At 52.0% G+C, this 18,292-nt stretch overlaps 1 protein-coding gene across 1 annotated transcript; it reads left to right on the top strand.

Annotated features, from left to right (window-relative positions):
• Positions 1-5,086: 5,086 nt before the first annotated feature.
• Positions 5,087-17,548, top strand: LOC100906241 (homeobox protein ceh-12-like). The gene is made up of 3 exons (XM_018638811.1): positions 5,087-5,444; positions 16,890-17,047; positions 17,156-17,548. Exons 1-3 carry the CDS (start codon positions 5,087-5,089, stop codon positions 17,546-17,548), a joined length of 909 nt encoding a protein of 302 aa, XP_018494327.1.
• The last annotated feature ends 744 nt before the right edge of the window (positions 17,549-18,292 follow it).

The following is an 18,292-nucleotide window of genomic DNA, read 5'->3' as shown; positions in this document are numbered from 1 at the left end:
ATGATACCATTACTTGATATGCAAGAAAAAGGAATGCTAAGACCCGGACGGTTGTGTATGTTTTTGTGGAGAATAACAGAACTCGATATCATGTAGAAGAATGTACATGCTTTGGGCACGAAACGCTAGAACAGGGGTGTCAAGTGTGGGAGAAGCCGGCGGGCCACATCCAGAGATTTTTCCGACATCATTCCTATTATAAAGCGCGACATCGGGGGGACAAAAATGTTCCCCGATACCGGACATAACTTCCCGACTGGATATTTACCCTGCCCGTAGTCGTGAAAGGCCGTCGTCTTTCACGGTTTCACTCGAGAAAGGACGATAAAAGCTTTCCGAACATGCTCTACTTGGCCTCGACTCAAGCTATGAAGCGTCCCGCAAGAGAGCGTCGATTGCGCATTGGCTCATTGACTGCCTCCCGTCAATCTCACTGCCTTGACTGTCACGTGCGAGGCACTCTGTTTCGAGTTTCGCTCAAGAGATCAATCAATTCATCAACCATTGAGCAATCAATAAAATCAAGCATCAGATCTGAGCGCTTATGAGACATCAATCAATGAATCTTGATTCCTACTATCGATTCTCTCGGACCTTCCCAGGCTTAGGGACCAGCCTCTCTCTTCACAAGCTTTATAGCGACAGTTTCACTCATGAGCCTGCAAGGGCTTCCAGTTTGAAACCTAAATTCAATCCCACTTCCACTCATAAGTCTGCAACGAAGTACTTCATCGCGCAGGAGGAGTGTGTTTCATTATTCTTCTGTTCTTCATTCTCAATATTCCGCAGTTTGATTTCGATGAGGAGGAATTCGCCAATTTATCAGCGTTGTTTCATTCTTCTTCTGTTCTTCATCCTCAATATTCCGTAGTTCGATTGCGATGAACTAGGAGAAATTCGCCTATTTTTCAGCGTAGGATTTCGACTCTGTCAGAATGCAGAGCTTACAACTTGAGATATCCACGAGATGCGAGGCGTGAGGCGCAAGCGCCTGCGAAAATTCGGCGGCGAGCTTTGGAAGGCCCCCCGAAAATCTCGAGGATCATGGTCCATCTCTGGAGTGAGGCGGAAAATTCATTCAGTTGCAATCAGCTCATAGATATTCAAAAGAAGCACGCTATGATTGCGGGCCTCACCATCATTCCCGTGAAGCTGCAACGTAAAGGAAACGCCAACACCAAGGTGCTATTCAGGAGACCTGCCGAAAAGAAGTGCCACAACAGCAGAAACTTACTCATACAAAAAAGCTCAAAAGCTCCTAAGACTTTAGTCAAAAACATCGTGTACCCAATATCTTCTTGATCAAAAGCCAGAGTTTGAACTCATTATTAACAATGTTCACGAATGGATTATACCACAAACCCATGCTGACATTCTTCGTTGGTAAATATCGGCATTCGCATCGAGTTCCGTCTGAACAGCTCAAGCTTCAAAAGCATCGCACCCGGCATGCGGGATGCGGAAGCCGGGAGGGCGCGAAGCGCCCTCTCGGCTGGTTACTCTTAATTCACGTTGTTTGAGCGGAGAGCGGACAGCTGGAGGGAAACACACACGTATATGCATGATGGGTCACAATCGATTCTCGATTTTTCAGAGTCGACTCGTTCTATTCGCGATTCGAAAATTGCAAGGACATTATCCTATGGAATTCCCGAGAATCGGCCGCGGGCCATGAAAAAACTCTTCGTGGGCCACTAGTGGCCCGCGGGCCATCTCTTTGACACCCCTGCGCTAGAAGAAACGGTCCGAGAACTTAAAGACCACAAGGACGATACGTAGAAAATTCTTAGAAACCCACTCTTCTCTCCTCTCAACGAATAAAACGCCATATATATATGGTATCTGTGAACTCGGCACGGCGCCTCGTCCCGCGAGACGGTTTCTTGATTTTCAACCGGACGGAAACTTTCACCGAAAAAGATGGAGCCCGAGCTCTTCAACGGAGTACTATCTGGCAACTCTACGTCCTCTGGTATCAGAAAAGCTGCCTTCCCCCCGAAAAAAAATCCCGAAATCGCATCTCAGGTAAGTTTCTTTTCGCATAGAATTCGGTATGCGTCGCCTGAGCTGATTCTCCTGATATAGAGCGTAAATCTACAGGTATGGAGAAACGAGGGATCCTTCCCTCGACTGACCTCTTGGAAGTTCCGATCCCTTAACTATCATAGAGGACTTCATCCCCGCAGTCCGTCGCATCGCAGATTTCAGTAGAGCTCCGTGTGCCGCAAGGCTCCCCTCCGTCGGATCATTAGCAAGAATGTAGGTACGACAAGCACTTAGGGTAGAATTAATGGGCGACTAATATGGAAATCAGATCCCAACTCAGGCAAATAATGATTCGCTTGCTCGCTGTCAACCCGCCGTCCTGTGGTCCTGCCTGCCGACCCAACTGACTGAATGACTAGCTCACCAGCTTGCTCCTTGTTGTCGCCATCTGCCATCATCACGTTGCCGGACTCGTTTACAAATGGCGGGAAGCCGAGCAATCCACTCTGTTCGGTGCTTTCTCGTACCTAGCTATCGCTGCTCTTCTGTGCCCCCAATTTCGTACGCGCACTAGATCCACCGGTGGGCTGGTCTGCGGCGCAGAGTTCCTCGTAATTCAGCTGATTTCTGACCGAAGAGTGAGCGGTGTACTCCACTAACTTCCGTTTGAGATTGTCCACTTTGCAGCTCGACACGTGACCGCATCGAGCGGGAGGAAACGGCGGGGAACAACCTCACTTTACTCACTGACTCACTCAGTCATCAAATAACCTCATCAAGGATATGCTTCTCACCTTAGGTGTGGTTTCCGGAAATTTCGCCCCCTCGCTGCTGAGCCATAACGCCTGCATGCACAGGAATAGCAGTCCAGAGAGTCCACGGAGCGGCGACGGCTAAGCAAGAGCGGCTCAGAGTTCCCGGTATAAAGTCTGGAGACATGCGAAATGATTTTTCCCAGTCGTCTGTCATGTGGTTCAGCGAAAAAGCACAGCGATCCACTCGATGGGCTCGGCCTTGCAATAGGGGGCAATTCAGAATTTCGGAATGAAGCTCAGGCTGCTCGACGAGCGCGAGATTCGAGAAATAATTCCGTCTTCCGTCCACGGCCCGCGTAAAACCCATGACAGCGGTAACAAGGCGGAGCGCTATGCAAGATGTTGAGGTTCATGAGTAATGTTTTGCGAACGGTATACTCTATCTGCGTAAACGCGGACGCGTGAATCAGCCCACACAAAGTCGATTACACCCAAGGGGCCACTGAAGGAGGTTATTAGGGTCAAATGGCGTACGAGCGAACCCTCCAGCTCACTAGCTGGTGCTAGCTAGTGAGCAAGGAATGACGCTTGAGAACGTTCTCAAGAGGCTCTTAACTCCATCGTGCAAGCTGGGGAAAGCGGTGAAATAAAGTGATGAATGTTTGCTTTCCGTCTTATGGTCTTTCTGTTCTCCTTTCCCTCCGACTGCTGTCGACCGAGCTCTCTGTGACGCAGTGGCTCGATACCTCACGAGTGATCCAGGATAATTCTTCCAGCGAGTACACTGAATCCCCGAGGCCTTCCGGATTCTTGAACCTCAGACTCCTCATTGCGTTCGCGACCAGGATCTCGAAGCGGGGAGCCTCTCGCGAGACTCCTTGGATGCAGGTTCCTGCGCGCTGCGATAACAACATGGATCGTTAGCATCGCCGGGACCGATATCGGCACCTCAATCCTCACGTAGTCGGCGTAGGCAACTGGCGAAAATGAAGCACGTAACTATCTCCACCGCTCTGACTATAGCTGATCGGGACGCATCGGTACCCAGGGACCCCGCTCGATGCTGATGTGGGTTTTCATCTCGTCGGATGTGGACCCGGCTGGCCGTTGGCTGCCCATACTTTCCTCCTCGCGATTATTTTTCGCATTCTCCTATGGTATTAAAAACTTTTTCAATCGACGATCGAGACCTTCTAAGTCACTGATCAACTACTTCTTTGGGACTTTGAGACAACCTCTCACAACCAGCCAGATTTGTTGCGGCGGCTTTCGGCCACCGCCTATTTCAATTCTCGTGCCACGCTCGGCTCCTCGTAGGAGGGATCGAAGAGGCTTCTCCGTATCTCGAAAAATCTGAAGTCTTCCTCCAAGACGGAAGGAAGTCAACAGAGGAATCGACCAGTGCGGTGCTGAGCAAAGGATGGTACTTCGAGAAAGATCCGCCTAGGTTCCTGGGGAAATTGCCAGCGGTCGCGCTTCGGTCAACCTGTAGCCAATTACATTACTGAAGCTATCAAGACAAATCGTTCCGCGAGCCCAAACAGAGAGTCGTCGGTCCCTCAGTCCGCTCGTTTGTTCGATTTGTCCCTCCAAGCGTCCGTTCGTCCTTCTCCCGATTCTCGTCCGGTGCAGAAGACGAAAGAACATAAATAAGCTAAGGGGAGGAGTGGGAAGGGCGACGGGGCCGACAGCGGCGGAGACGCGGTAGAAAGATCCAGCGGGAGAGACATACCGGGGGGACGAGGGGGAGGGTCGAGGGGCAGGGCAAGAAAACGGGGTACTGTTAGCGAACGACGACGAGAGAGGCAACTGTGTGAGAAGGAAACGGACGGGCTGGGAGGGGGGACAGCGAGAATCAATACATCTAAATTTAATTTCCCCTAAAGCGGCATATAATGTCGTTAGACTCCACCCCCGTGGCTCAGACTCCGCCCCAACTCCGCCCACTCTCTCTATCCAGGGGGACACGGAGCTCTGAGGGAACAGAGCCGAACAACTAACCCTAAACGATCCAAACACGATTGATACATGACGACTCGCGGTGAGACTCGTTCCATACAGCAGCCTTGAAGGATCGGGCAAAGCGCTCGGACCTCGATCACTTCACAGACGGTCCACGGAGATGAACCTTTAATCGGACGTCTCTACGGCCCTCCACGGCGAAGGACAAGTGCGACGACTCCGTAGTGGGGGATCGTTGGAATCGGCTTCGCGAAGAAAGCGGTGTTCCTCCGAGTAGAGGACTCAAGTTCCGAATTTTTTGCTCAAAATCCTGCCCCGGCAACAAACGAGCGGACGTGCCTTGTCATCGCCTCCCAGGAACCCGTGCTTGGAGTTCCAACGCAATGATGCCCACTGAAGGGCCTACCTCGGATCCAACGTCACAAGTCAATTCGACGCAGATGGCCAAATCAACGTTTTCGATAGACTCGCTTTTGCGCTCGCGGCCCACGCTGGAACGCGAAAGTCCTTCGCCCTCGAGATCGACCTCACCGTCAACGTCAAGTCCATCGAGTTCACAGCAGATGGCTCGGTTGCTCAGTGCCTTCCCAAACTATCCGGGTCTCCTCAGTGCTGTCGCCGCCTATCAACCGTCTCCACTCGGTCCTGCATTTCATCCGGCGCACATAGATCCGCTAACGAAAAATCCCGTTAACCTGGAGTGGCTGGCTCGTTCCGCAGGACTCTACCAGCGGCCCGATGGTGAGTTCGCAACTTCTTCCTTGTTCATCAGTCGACCCCCCCCATGGGACGTGAACAGACGGACTTTCCCCTTTCTGTCGAATCTCGTGAGCTATAATTTCCGAAGAGGTTCGAACCCTTCTCTGGGCGCCCGCTGAGAGCGCTTAGCATCGTCACGGATGATTTCCTGCGTGGAGGTGACGAGACGGAAAAAGAATGCGCCGCGTAGCCCCTCTGGAAAAACGGCGATTAAGGGGGAATCCCATTCGAAGATTGATGTTCTCCTCCCCAGCTGTGGTTAAATAGTTCTATTAAAAACGTTCATGAGAGACGAGAAAAATTATCGCGGATGAAAAAATGGGCTATCCATCCCGACGGCGACCCACGCGGACAACAATAGTCTCATGTTAAATGTATCGACGCGGTGTGCCTGCTCGCTGCGCCCCGCTCAGAGATCCACGAGGATCCGGAGAGGAATTCTCAGATCTAGCATTCGATGCACAGAAGCCTATCGATTGAGACGGTGACCGTCTACCCCTTCGAATCTGCGCTCGATGTCGAGCCGCAAGCGGTACAGGTTGAGGAAAAGCTTGAGTCTCCAATAGAGCAGGGTCCGCTCATTTATTCGGGCTTCTGATAAACCCAGCGAACTATATATCTCTGACTGCACTCATCGGGAAGAGTAGCGAAAGATCAGCGAGCGGTGAGATTCTCCCGATGCGAGTTCCGCTAGAGGGCTAGTACTCCACCGTAGACGTTCCAAAGTTCGCTCTACCATGTAGAGATTCGCATTCAGAGAACGCCGACTCCGTCCGAAATAGAGACTCCTTGGAGCCACGTCAAACCAAGACGAAGCTTCATGCATTCGGTAACTGCGGCTGCTTGATATTTGCCCGGCGAGAATGCAAAATTCCGAAATCGCTCCAAGTGAGAACGGGCCGGCTATCGTGTACGCCAATGTGATGAATGCGAATCCGCTTGTGATATGCTCGACGTCAGTAGCGAGGGTGAATTCTCCCACCGTCTACACCCATCGAGGCCCATTGAAGTCTGTCTCTCCGATCGGGCATTCGCTACTTGTATATCCACATCAAGAGCTCAAAAACTCCGGGAAGCCCGAGACTCTGTGGATGGGTGTGGAAACCCCTCAGAATTTCAATCTTGCTCTTGGGGGAAGGTAGGCTGCTCCGCTCAGGATCCTAGAACACCGATGGTCAGCGGAGTGGGACTCCGACTCGACCCGCTTCTTCATTCTAGATTTCATCTGGTTCGACGAGTCGTCTAATTCTCACTTGTGAGCTGATCACCGGCCCGAATATTCTTCTCTCCGGCTTGGCAGTGGTCAGACCATTATGCTGATCGACATTCTGTCGCAGACTCCCTCATCCAAACTCAATGGGAACACAATATTTCATGTGCCGTAGTCAGCGGCTTCTCTCGCCGATTTCGGATCAGGACGAGGTTTCCCCTTTTGCTTCCAAACGCGCTCGGAATGCCATTGATCTAAATCTGCTGTCCGGAATGTTCGCCTGGCATCTCCTCACCCTATTTCCCCTCCATGCTGGCAATCCTGGTGTCGTGAGGGGGCATCCCAAGAAAAGCTCAAGGGAAGGGATCCGCGGATCCGTGTCTGGATATTTGAGACTGGAAGAATCTCATTCATGGTGTTCCTTCCCTGTATTCAAGCGCGTACGCTATAGTCGGGATGAAATAGATAGTAATCGAGGACTGATTCATGAAGGAGAAAATTGACAGCTGACGAGGCCAGAGATATTTTTATTGGTAAGGTTTGGCATTCATCTCTCGCGAGAAAGAGTTTCCTTGATGTTTCTCGTTTGCTCTATTTGTCGTCTCTATGTCCGTAGACCTATAACAACCCTTCCCGAAGAATAGGCCGAATCTCTCAACCGGAGATCTTCAACCAGAAATGCCTCGCTGAAGTTCTGGAATGATGCTAATAGCTCCGCTTTGGGCTGCAGCTCGGACGGACTGATCGAAGATGAATAGCGCGTATCTTCTATAATACATTAGTCTCACAACGTCTTCCATCGGGGTCGGAGATCCCGAGGACTCCGTATCTCCATGTATCGCCAAAGGATGATCAGTGATCAACAGTAGAAGTTCGCGTTTGAAACCGCTCACGGGCGTCATTCATTGACACACAGCTGTCGAAACACCTGTGATTATTCCATCGGACTGACCTCTGAGGTTTTGAGGAATTTCAACGAGCAAGTCGATGAAGGCGATTGCTACCCGCATAGGTATCCCGTGGCGCGAAACTCCGTTGTATTGAGCTTCCGAGACAGGAATTCCCTCCACCGAAAGACCCGAGGAATCGAGGGAACGGGATGGAGGGATTTTCTCAGAGGAACCGCTCCCTTTAATTCGCTGAGGAATCCTGCGACAGCGCAGGGGAAGACACGGAATCGATGGAACCGTTCGCAGAATGTTTCGTGGTCATCGTGAGCTTCCAGTGCGCTATTTTACGGCATGCGTGCTTCACGGGATTCTCATCTGCACGGAGTTCTCGTTCAGCAGGATAGAACTCCCGACTCTTATCCCTCATCGCTCGCAACTTCAACATGTTCCAACCGGTCTAAGTTTTGAGCACCCAAGGACGGGTAGTTGGTCTCGGCTCGAGGGCCAACGCCGGCTTCACTTTCCGCATGGGGCTCCTGCTATGGACGCACCCTAATCAGACGGAAGGAAGAAGAGCTGACACAACCTCGCGGAGCTGCGAGCCAGAGTTCATTTCTCACACTACGTGAGTCTGATCTGCTGAGCTTTGCTTTGCCAATCAGCTGGCGAAGTTGTTTCGGGAAGTCAGCGTTTACCAATCCTCTCGTGTCAAATTTGAGCGCCGAGCTTGTTGGCTGGTTGCACTTCTCCCAAACAAAATGTCAATTCAGCTTGCGAAGCTTTCCAGTAAGCAAATTGTCGCCTCTTTTAGCGACCATGACGACAACATGGGAGGGTGTGTACTCATGCCCTTCCCCCTCGGGACGAGCGGGGCGCCTTGGGCTTGTTTCCCCTCACGAGGGGGGAGCGCGCACTTCAATTGGCCACCGAATCCGTCAGGAAAACCCCCGTTACGACGCTCTCACAAGATTGAGATGAAAATAATGCGAAAAATATTCGGCCACGATGAGTCCCGGAAAGTAGAGGAGCCGGAACGAGAAGATCTGGATCGGCATAGGAAAAAATGATGCAGAATAATCCTTCTTTTGAGGGTTTTCTTTCGCCGGAACAGTTCGTTGGAGTTTCCTACCCAGTTGAGCTCTTCGTCCTGCCGGCACTGAACAATCTGCTCTTGACGAGCCGTGTACAATTATTCCCTTCGTGCGTCAGATTGTTTGCGTTCCAGTCAAAGTGAGGCCTGGCGGAGCGTGTTCTTCGTTCCCTTCATCGTCGCTATCGTCTCAATGGTCTTCCGCTATTCCCACAAGCGTTCGCACCTGCCATGCAATCCAATTTGCAGCTAGATCGCATGGAGCGTTGGTAATTTCATTCGCGGACGGGGATTCGGAAACGAACGAGCTTGCGGGCGGGCGGGTGAACGGGCGAGCGAGCGAGTAAGCGAGGGAACAGAGATCGACATAAGGATTCAGACACTCTCTTGCGAGCTAAGCCAACCAACATATTGGCCGGAGCTCTCGACGCATCAAAGCGATGGATTAAGTCTCAACCACTGAGGGGTGTAAGTGCCGAGTCAGTGAGCGAGGGGAGAGAGGGGGCTACCTGTGAAGCTGTTAAAGAGATCTAGATTTATCCTTATGTCACGCGAGCGGCTGCAATTAAGGCGAGTACCTGTTCACAGCTCTGACAGATCATCGCCTACCCACCACGCTGAGACTTCTGTTCGCCAGGAAAATCCTTACCCGGGTCTCGCTTCTCGAGATCGAAATTTCGAATTTCCGCGGGGAGAAGCCCGATCGGTTCTGTGGGGAAAACCTACGCCCTGAAAATCTGATTCTGCGGGAAAAACTGATTCTATTCTCTCGCTACTTTTCGGAGCCCTCCGAGTTTTCATCTTCCGTCTGGGATGCGAAGGTCCGAGCGTCTTCGATTTCTCCGAGTATCGAGGCTCAGCGTGATACGCAGAATAATTGATAGAGAGGGAGAGACGGATCCAGAGGGAGAGCGGAGGCGAAAGTCGTTTGTGAAAAGTGCGATAATTTGTCTGTCGCAATTGAGTGAATCTTCCCCCTGGTGCGTCCCTTCGTTTGCTCGCTCGCTCGCTCGTATGAAGCTTATTTAGAAGTCACTTGGCACAGGTCCCTTCGGAAGAGAGGAGGGTAGTGAGGACGCAAATCGGGGGGAAATGGAGCGAGAGAGAGACAGACCGGGCGGCCGTCCGGCCATCTGTTAACCTAATTGCCACATGCAACGAAGACAGTGAATGGAGAGAGACGACGACGGGGGGACCGAATGTAAATATGCTATAAAGAGCGGACGCAGCCGATTACTCACCTTTCTCACTCGAACGGGCTCGAAGCACTGTGCAGGCGACCCTCTCATTGGCTTCGTTTCAGTCAAATCAGACCGGGCGTAGTCACGGCGTGCCGCTGCAGCGGAGAAGCGTTTCGGACTATCTACTCGATTCCGTTTCGTTCAAACCTGTAATCGGTCGATAGACTCGCTGTTGGAGACGGCCCGCTAAACGTGTTGGAAATAGGCTGGATCCGGTGTCACGGGGGAACGATCTTGCCGATGTTCGGGAGTGGATATTCGACAAGAACAGAGACACGCCCTCGCGAAGGCAAGTCGGGTGAGCCAACAAGACGGGCTGGCATCTTGCCTCGCTCACTCGGGGAAAATCTTCTCCAATGCAAATGAAGTCTGACTGATTGACTGGCTTCTCCCCCATACCGAACTGTTGGCAAGTCCCGGAGCGAGCCGGCGCCAGGAAGAGTCGAATGATATCAGTCGTCCGCGACGAGGAAAACTGGGAGGAAACGAAATTCCGTCCGAGGTAACGCGTGGGCACGGCTCGAACAGTGGGTTCATTTATCGGATTATCTTGAAGGGCCAGAAAGTAGAGGACGTCGTCTACGCCACTCAGTTCGCCTGATCTCGAGCCGCCAAATCGGAAGCGCTAGTTCGATTCACAGTCGTCCGAGTCTCGGCCGTCTCTGAATCCTCGCACCGGGAGAGGGAATACCAGGAAAAAAGCTTTACGATGATTATAACGTTCATCAGGGCTCTCGACGGCCCGTCTCGTTGTCGAACGAACGGCAGGAACCGACACACACGGTCTAGGTGAGCGTCGGTGATGATAATGGAATGGTTTAGCGGAGGTAATTGGGCTCATCAGCGGGTACAAGCAAGCGAAAGAACCGGCAAGCTGGCAACGGCTTCATCTTTGACTTGGATACGGGGCGCTGTCCTGTTTGCCAGCTCCCTCGCTGCACCGAGGGCAGACGCTTCTCTCTGATTGGTGCCCACATTCTCTCCCCCATCCCCAAGGTAAACATTATACTCAGCCCGTCGTCCGACCGACAAGCCGCCCGACCAGCCACCCGCTTGCCATCCAGAGCTGGTGAGCGGGTGCGGAGCAAGCCTGCTGACTTTATGTAGTGAAGAACACTAGGCGGCTCACGAATGTCGGGCTGCTTCTGGAGAATCGCCTCGGAATCTGGCTTCAGTTTCGGGTCCTGCTGTTGCGTTTGTATTTTTTCCGTTCAGATGTCCTTGCCGTTGCGACCATTGCGTTGACCTTTCATGGGGAGTCTCAGTCGTTCAGGAATTCGACAGAGGTCTGATCTTTTCCACAGTCCGAAAAATCGGATTTTCTCGGGAAGACTGGCTTTCCAGCGAAAACGCTCGTCGGCCGAGGAGCTGTCCCGGTCGACTCGGATGCCCCGGCTTCGGTACTCCGGAATAATTGATACGAGAGTATGGCATTGCTTTCAAGCGTGCAATCTCCACGTCCTATCCGGGCTGGGAGCGAGAGACGAAAAGTTTCCCAGCGGCCTTGGAATACTCTTGGAGTCTCCACCCTACTCCCACGATCGGCTTTGAGAAACTTTGAAGAAATGTTGTCTCAGAAAGCTCGACGGAGTTCCGCGGAGGTCAAAGTTCAGAGCCCTCGAACTGCTTTTTGTGCATTGAATTTTCTCCTTCGAAAGATGAGGGTCCGCGAAACTTATCTCCGTGCCAAGCACACACGGTTCGAGGACGGATATTTTCACATTGTACCTTCTTAGCAGCATAATCCTCATTTTTGCCCTGAATCTCCGCCGGAATGAGGCCACGGCTGAGCTCCGTGTTGGCATGCAGCGACGCTTTTGTTAGACGGAGGTTTGGACGTCTGCCAGAAGGATATGGCAGCATAATTTACGACCAGTGTCTTCACTCATACGTCTGTTTTCCCATCTTTCCGCGAGTCCGCCAGTTTGTCGTCGTCTATATGTATACAAACTGGCTGGGTCCGTTGACGTCCCTGCCGTCAGCAGATGTTGTTTCGCCATTGTTGCCGCCGCGTTGCTTTCGTTGTTTGTTCTTCATGTGAGCTCCTTCCAATTTACTTAATGGGATCGTCGCCGGTCGGCTGCGCGGCCAGTGGATACATGTTCAAGGAGCGAGCGGCCACCAAGCGAGAGTCGTCGCCGAGAACGACGAGGAGAAAGGAAATGAGAATAAGTAGGCCTATGACTGACCAAAATGAATGAATATACGTAGTGATGCAAACGGCCCATGGATGAATGCGCTGTGGGCCTGTCACTAGCCAAAACGACTTTTCGTCCCGGCAGGCCCGGCCGAGCCGCTGCACGCCGGATACCGTAGCAATACCGATCCAGATTCCGTTTCTGATGATAAGATTAAGAGAGGGCTGATTGCTCTTCGCCTAGTATGCACAGTCCTGCCTCCTTAACCCGAGTTCAGATTGGCAGCGGGGTTTCTCTTACAAGTCGCAGATGGATTTTTTCCACGTCCGTTCTGTGGAAGGCAGGGAGGCCGAAACATTCACGAAAACAGCGGCAACCCATCATGGATTGCTCTTCTCCCGTCAGTGCTCCGCGCTCTCGGAAGATTTTTCAAACATACCATTTGTTGTCTTAGCCTTTTGCGGCCTGCGATCCATTTTTCAAAAACTGAGGGCTGTTGTCGAGCAAGAGCAAAGCTCCCGAAGAGGAGTGTTTTCCTTCTCTCAAGCGGATTCCTAGATGCGGCGTCCCCGCTACGCCCGCCGTCGCCACATCAAGAAACAACATATACACCGAAAAATAAATCAACAAATGTTTTCCCAACGGAGAAACAGCGATCTCCGAAGGAAAAGGAACGACTTGCGTTCCGCGGCTCCCTCATGCCTCGAGAAACGACCGACAGATTGGCAAGTGCTTCAGATGTGAGTATTCGGCACCAAAATCCTCACAGAGTGGATTCTCTCACGACGCGACGTACCATTCCCGAAGGGTCGGGACGCCGAGATTCTGGGTGTCATCTCGGAGAAAGACGCTGGGTTCGTGAGACCAGATCCAGTCGGTGGATCGACCGCCATTGAGCAAGGAATCACGTCGGAAACATGTATAATTGGCGAAAATCTCGCGAAACACTGCAGAGATCAGCTTTTGAGAGACTGTCCGTCTGAGTGATGGTTTGGCACCAAACCGAGACGTGAGGCCCGGGCGAACATCAGTTATTCGAACAAGAATCAACCTTATAGTAGCTAGGAATTGTCGCTTGTTTGACGGAACTAAGGAGCGTTTTGACGTCAGACAGTGGTTATTTATGGCGGCGAATTTCTCGATGCGTAGTTAGCTTAGTTAACACGGTGTTTTCAAACGCCAACGGAGGAAACGTCGAGCACCACATTCCGCTTGATCGGCCATAAACCACCCCGAATGCACTCTGGGGCGCATGTATGTGTACATTTGCTCTCACAACAAGCGAATTGACTAGCAGGCAGAAGAAAACATAGGAATGACTTCTTGTTGTTTCATCATAAAGCAATAATTCATAGCTATCGGGGAATTCTCGAAGGAACTGCTTCTGAGTGAGAGCGAGAGATAACACGCGCGGTATCGATCGCGCGTGCAGAGGAGCCAAAGACACCGAGGTCTTGGGCCGGCTGCGACGGAAAAATTCGTTCGTTGCTCTGACCTTCGAAAGATCCAAAAGACGCAATCATCAACACCGTGATTTCCCGGGCAAGCTCGAAAGAGACTCGCATTTTCGATAAGAGACCTTCTCCGTCACGTCCCCAACGAATGTTGTGTATATCTGACATGAGGTGGAGAATGATGGCTTGATCAGATGGCTTGATCTCGGCAAGCAGGATCCGGAGGGAAGAATGACCCCCATCAGTGATTCGATGCAATATTCCGTCGATCGAGAGCAAGATCGTTCCTGCTCTCCGCTGGAAAGAGTAGTCAGTCGAAGATGGGGTCGAGCGTTGGTGATACCGACTCATCGCGCGAGCACGCGGGATCTCTGAGCCTTGGAGAAAGCTTGCAACGTCCTCATTCAACGGCATTCGTTCCCGGTCAAGCTCATGGTGCAGAGCCGGTACCGAGTTGCACCATTTCTCTCATCGCCAGTCGCCGTCCGAAACGAATGAGCGAGCATTGCATTCGGCGAATTGATATCTCAGGAGGGTTCCCGGAAATCACGCTGCAGTCGGATCTCTCCGGAGTCGCCACCAGGGAGACGTTTTTCTTGAGGGACCGAACCTCATATCACCATGATTGAGAGTTCACGGTGTTCAACAGTCTTTGAATGAGGATTCACGCGCCGACGACGTCGTCAGTTGTGAACGGGAACTGAACGCGATGCTGTCGGAATTAGACGACGAAACCTCCGGAGCTTCGCCCTTAGCTCGGAGCTTGGGAAGGGAAGTCCAGTATCACGGAAGGGCATCGAGAGAAGGGCATCCCGTAACGTAAACAAGGTGTAAGCGATCCGAGGAGTATGGGTCGACTGTCGCTTCCGCCTCCGAACATCGAGCAGGAGACAAAGTCCTCAATCGCACGCAATCTTCCCCGGAAGAATTCGAACCAAAAAACGGGAACCTCCTCGTGTTTCTGGCGGCGCGCGATGCGAGAAGATATTGGTTCGTGATTTGCGAGAGTCGAGATGCAGGTATCCGCGAGTCGAATAGTGGATGTTTGTTGTTCGCGAGGAAACAGCTGGAGACGTCCGGAAAGCGAAATGATCCTCGTCTTGAATTCGTTGCGAAGCTTCGTATGTGCGACATCAGGGATATCTCTCGGAACATTGTAGAGACAGATGTAGAAACGCAAATCAGGTGGAACAGTTTTGAGGGGAGGAGATTCAACCCGAAGGATTCAGCAATTCATTCAGACTGCTAATCCCTTCACTCCATCTATTCTTCGAGCAGTGCATCACTCGTTGTCTATCTATCCGTTTCTCGATCGAGAATTGGGTTAGCGCCCTTTGCTCACCCCCTGAACCACTTATGGGATTAAGTCGGTTCGTTTGTAGCTGGCCGCCCGGCCGGCCGCTCTCCCGTTTTCCCGCCTGTCTGCCCGCTGCGCTCAGTTAGCCAGCCACTGGATCAACTGTGATTGCCTCGGGTTAAATAAAACAACAAATTCAATTATCGATTTCAGTCTGAGTTGAAGCGGGGGACTTGAAGACCCGTCGACAAATACGAACCCAATTGGGAAGGGAGTGAGCTCGAATTTCGCGCGGGGAGGCTACATCCAAGTCGATTCGACCGGGACAGCCATTAAACGGGCAGTTGAGGGAACAATATTTTTCAAACAAAAGGAATCCTGTCCAAGAGCGGGCTATCGAGCCAGAGGAGAATCCTAGATGGATCGATTGGACGTTTCCCCTGGAATCTGAGACCAATGCGATGTGGACTCCTCAGAAGATATATCATACATGCCCCTGGGCTCAAAGTCGAGCCGAGAATCTCATTTTCGACCTCAGAAAGTCCGATTCGTCACGATAATAATGATGTGATTGTGTCAGTGATAATAATCGGGCCTCCTGGAAGAGAAGCCTCTACGGTAGTCGCGATTTCCACCAGCCGTGAAGGATGAATGCTGCGGCGATGAGCGATGCCAGCCTCGGGGGCCGGGAGCTCCGACGAGCATCTGGCTAAGTGATCACTCAAAACAACAACTCACTCAGAGACACAGGAACACGATCCTGTTCTCGTTCGGCTTGCCTAGCATAGCCCGCTGCAGATAGCTGTACTCGTACACAACGACCGACACTCGCACAGGCAGGAGCAGAGAAAGGAGCAGCCACTCATTCAGTGAGGGCAATTCGACTGACTGAGTTCCCATGGTAACCAACGTCTGCCCTCGGGAGCATAATGGCCGAGGGATTGAGGGTGGGTTGGACGCTACTCTGCCAGCCGCCGCGGCTGCCGCTGCTTCCGCCATCGCCCGCGTTGTTCCCGTCCCGCACTCCTCCCGTATTTTCCCCCGTCTCTTTAACGCGAACGCTCTCTCCCCCTAGTTCCACGACTGTTCGTAAGAGAGTTGCTGAAGGCACAAACAGTTGATACAGCGGCGGTAGGAGCGGCACCACACAAACTTTGCTAATTGCACGAATTCGAACTTGATTATCGGGCAGCGGACTCGTTCGGGGATCCTCTCTCAGCTTCCCGTTATCCCGCAGCTAACTGTTCTTTCGGTCAACATCGCGAGAAAGCTCTGCTGTTCTGTTTGCGCCTCATGTTCGCACATGGACGTGGCGGAGCTCACTGGCAGAGGCAAAGTTGACCAGCTCCTCGGCTCGTGTGAGCCAATCGGCCTGCCAAGCAAACCGCTCTCTTGTGGCAAACAGTTTAATTTAATCACACCATCTGTCAGATAAGTGAACGCGGGGAGAGAAAAAAGGGGACTCCCACTTTTCTTCTTCTTTCTCCTTCTACTACAGCTACCATGAGCACCACCGTACCCACCACCCCCTCCACCACTACTTCGCGAGGGGATGCGAGTTGACGACCAGTCTGTCACGGAGCCGGTCTAAAGACCCCGTTCGGGGTCGGAGGGATGGGGGAAGGTGTAAAAGCTCGGAGGATCACAGTCGCATCGCGGATGGTGGTCTCGATTGTGCTGGAGCTAGTGATGATGGTCATGACCTCACAAATTAGTCTCCCGCTCTCGTTCCCCTGAATCATTAGCAGTCAACGAGCGAAGCGAACAGCCTCTCATTCATTCAGGGAAACCACAGTCGAAATGCGCTCGTGAGGATGAGCTCGCTCCGGGGAAGATTCTAATCGGAATCGACTCCATCCAATCCATGAGCCGCTGCGATCTCAGTCTCTGGACTGATGGTCCGATTGATCTGACGGAGTTCGATGGAAACGACGATGGGAGGGATATTTCTCAGTCCTGTGAATATAATAATTTCACGGATTCCGTCTGCGGTCCACGTTTTTCTTTTCATTCGGAACACGGTGGGGTTTCCCCACCAAAATAGAGCCGCGCGATCGTCCCGATCCTCCGAGATGGTCTCTATTCTCAACCGGGGTTTCCGTTTCAGGCTCACAGCAAAATCTCCTGGGCAAGACCCGACGTCCTAGAACAGCGTTTACCTCACAGCAGCTTCTAGAATTGGAAAATCAGTTTCGAATGAACAAGTACCTCTCGAGACCGAAGCGGTTCGAAGTGGCGACTAACCTCATGCTGACGGAGACGCAGGTGAGTCCATCGGCTTCCGACTTCCATCAAGCGGAATTCGCACTCAGAATGACCGTGGAATCGCTTTCTCAATGAACGGTGGAGAACAAGATATTTTTCCCTCGGCAGGTGAAGATATGGTTCCAAAACCGGCGGATGAAATGGAAACGCAGCAAAAAAGCTCAACAAGAAGCGAAAGTTTCCGGGAGTCGGGAGAAGAAAGACGAGGGATCCTCCCAAACCTCGATCGGAGGGGGTTTGAGCTCTTTGAGCAACCAGGGAATGCTGATGCACGGAGTGCCACAGACGCCCGCTTCGGGGCTACCTCTGAACTTCAGTCTGAGTTCCCACCACCATCACCACCAAGAAGACTATCCAGAATCTCCGGACGATTGCTCATCACGAGATTCGTCCCGCGACCTCGATCCTGAGGATCTGGACGAAGCACCTCGCTCACCGAAAGAGACCACGCAGGAAGTACTCGTGCAAGACAATTGTATTTATAGACCGTACGTCGTATAGCGCCGCAGGAACAAGCGAGTGTCGGCTGAGCGAGAGAGCGAAGCAAACAGAGGAATTACGAGAGAAGATTGGTTTTCCGTTCACCGCAAGTCTGGCTTCTGCGAGATGTTCGGGGAGCAGACTTGAACAACACGCAGAGCAATAGTTATTTTCGCAATAGAACACAACACCAAACGAGACTGAGACAACAATAGCACCGAGACGGCATCGTGGGAGACGTGCCGGGTCCGGAACTCCGTCGAATAATTTGACCGCTCGAAACAAATGGTCGGAATTCACTCGGAAATTCACGACAGGAGATGTTGCGAACGCCAGCTGAACTATAGTGCAAGGCGATGTGTAGAAACATCATCAGCGGCTAAGCTGGGCTAAATAAAGTTCAAAATGAGGTCCTAAGTATCGATTTGTCATTAATCCCCGGTATTTGAGCGAAGTATTCCGCCCGGAATTTAAATTCTCATCGCATTTGTCGTAGCCAGGGTCGAGGGCGACTGGGGGAACGATCCCGGCCGGCCCGCCGGCCAAGGTTCAGCAGGTCAGCTTACAGGACGTTGTTTTAATCGTGGCGGTCTTTAATGCGCAGTTCAACCTTCTTCTACGTTTCATTAGTTGATTGCGTCGTATCGAACGACCGAGGGAACGAGGCATAGAACGGGCTGATTAAAACGAATTTAAAGCTTCATTAACAATGCAAAGGCGCCTCCACGTCGCTGCGCTGGCTGCAGGTTGATGGGGGATTTTTGC

This window comes from Galendromus occidentalis, unplaced genomic scaffold (assembly GCF_000255335.2).
Source record: "Galendromus occidentalis unplaced genomic scaffold, Mocc_1.1 scf7180000075543, whole genome shotgun sequence".
Lineage (NCBI taxonomy): Eukaryota > Metazoa > Arthropoda > Arachnida > Mesostigmata > Phytoseiidae > Galendromus > Galendromus occidentalis.
This window is presented reverse-complemented; position numbering and strand designations above follow the sequence as displayed.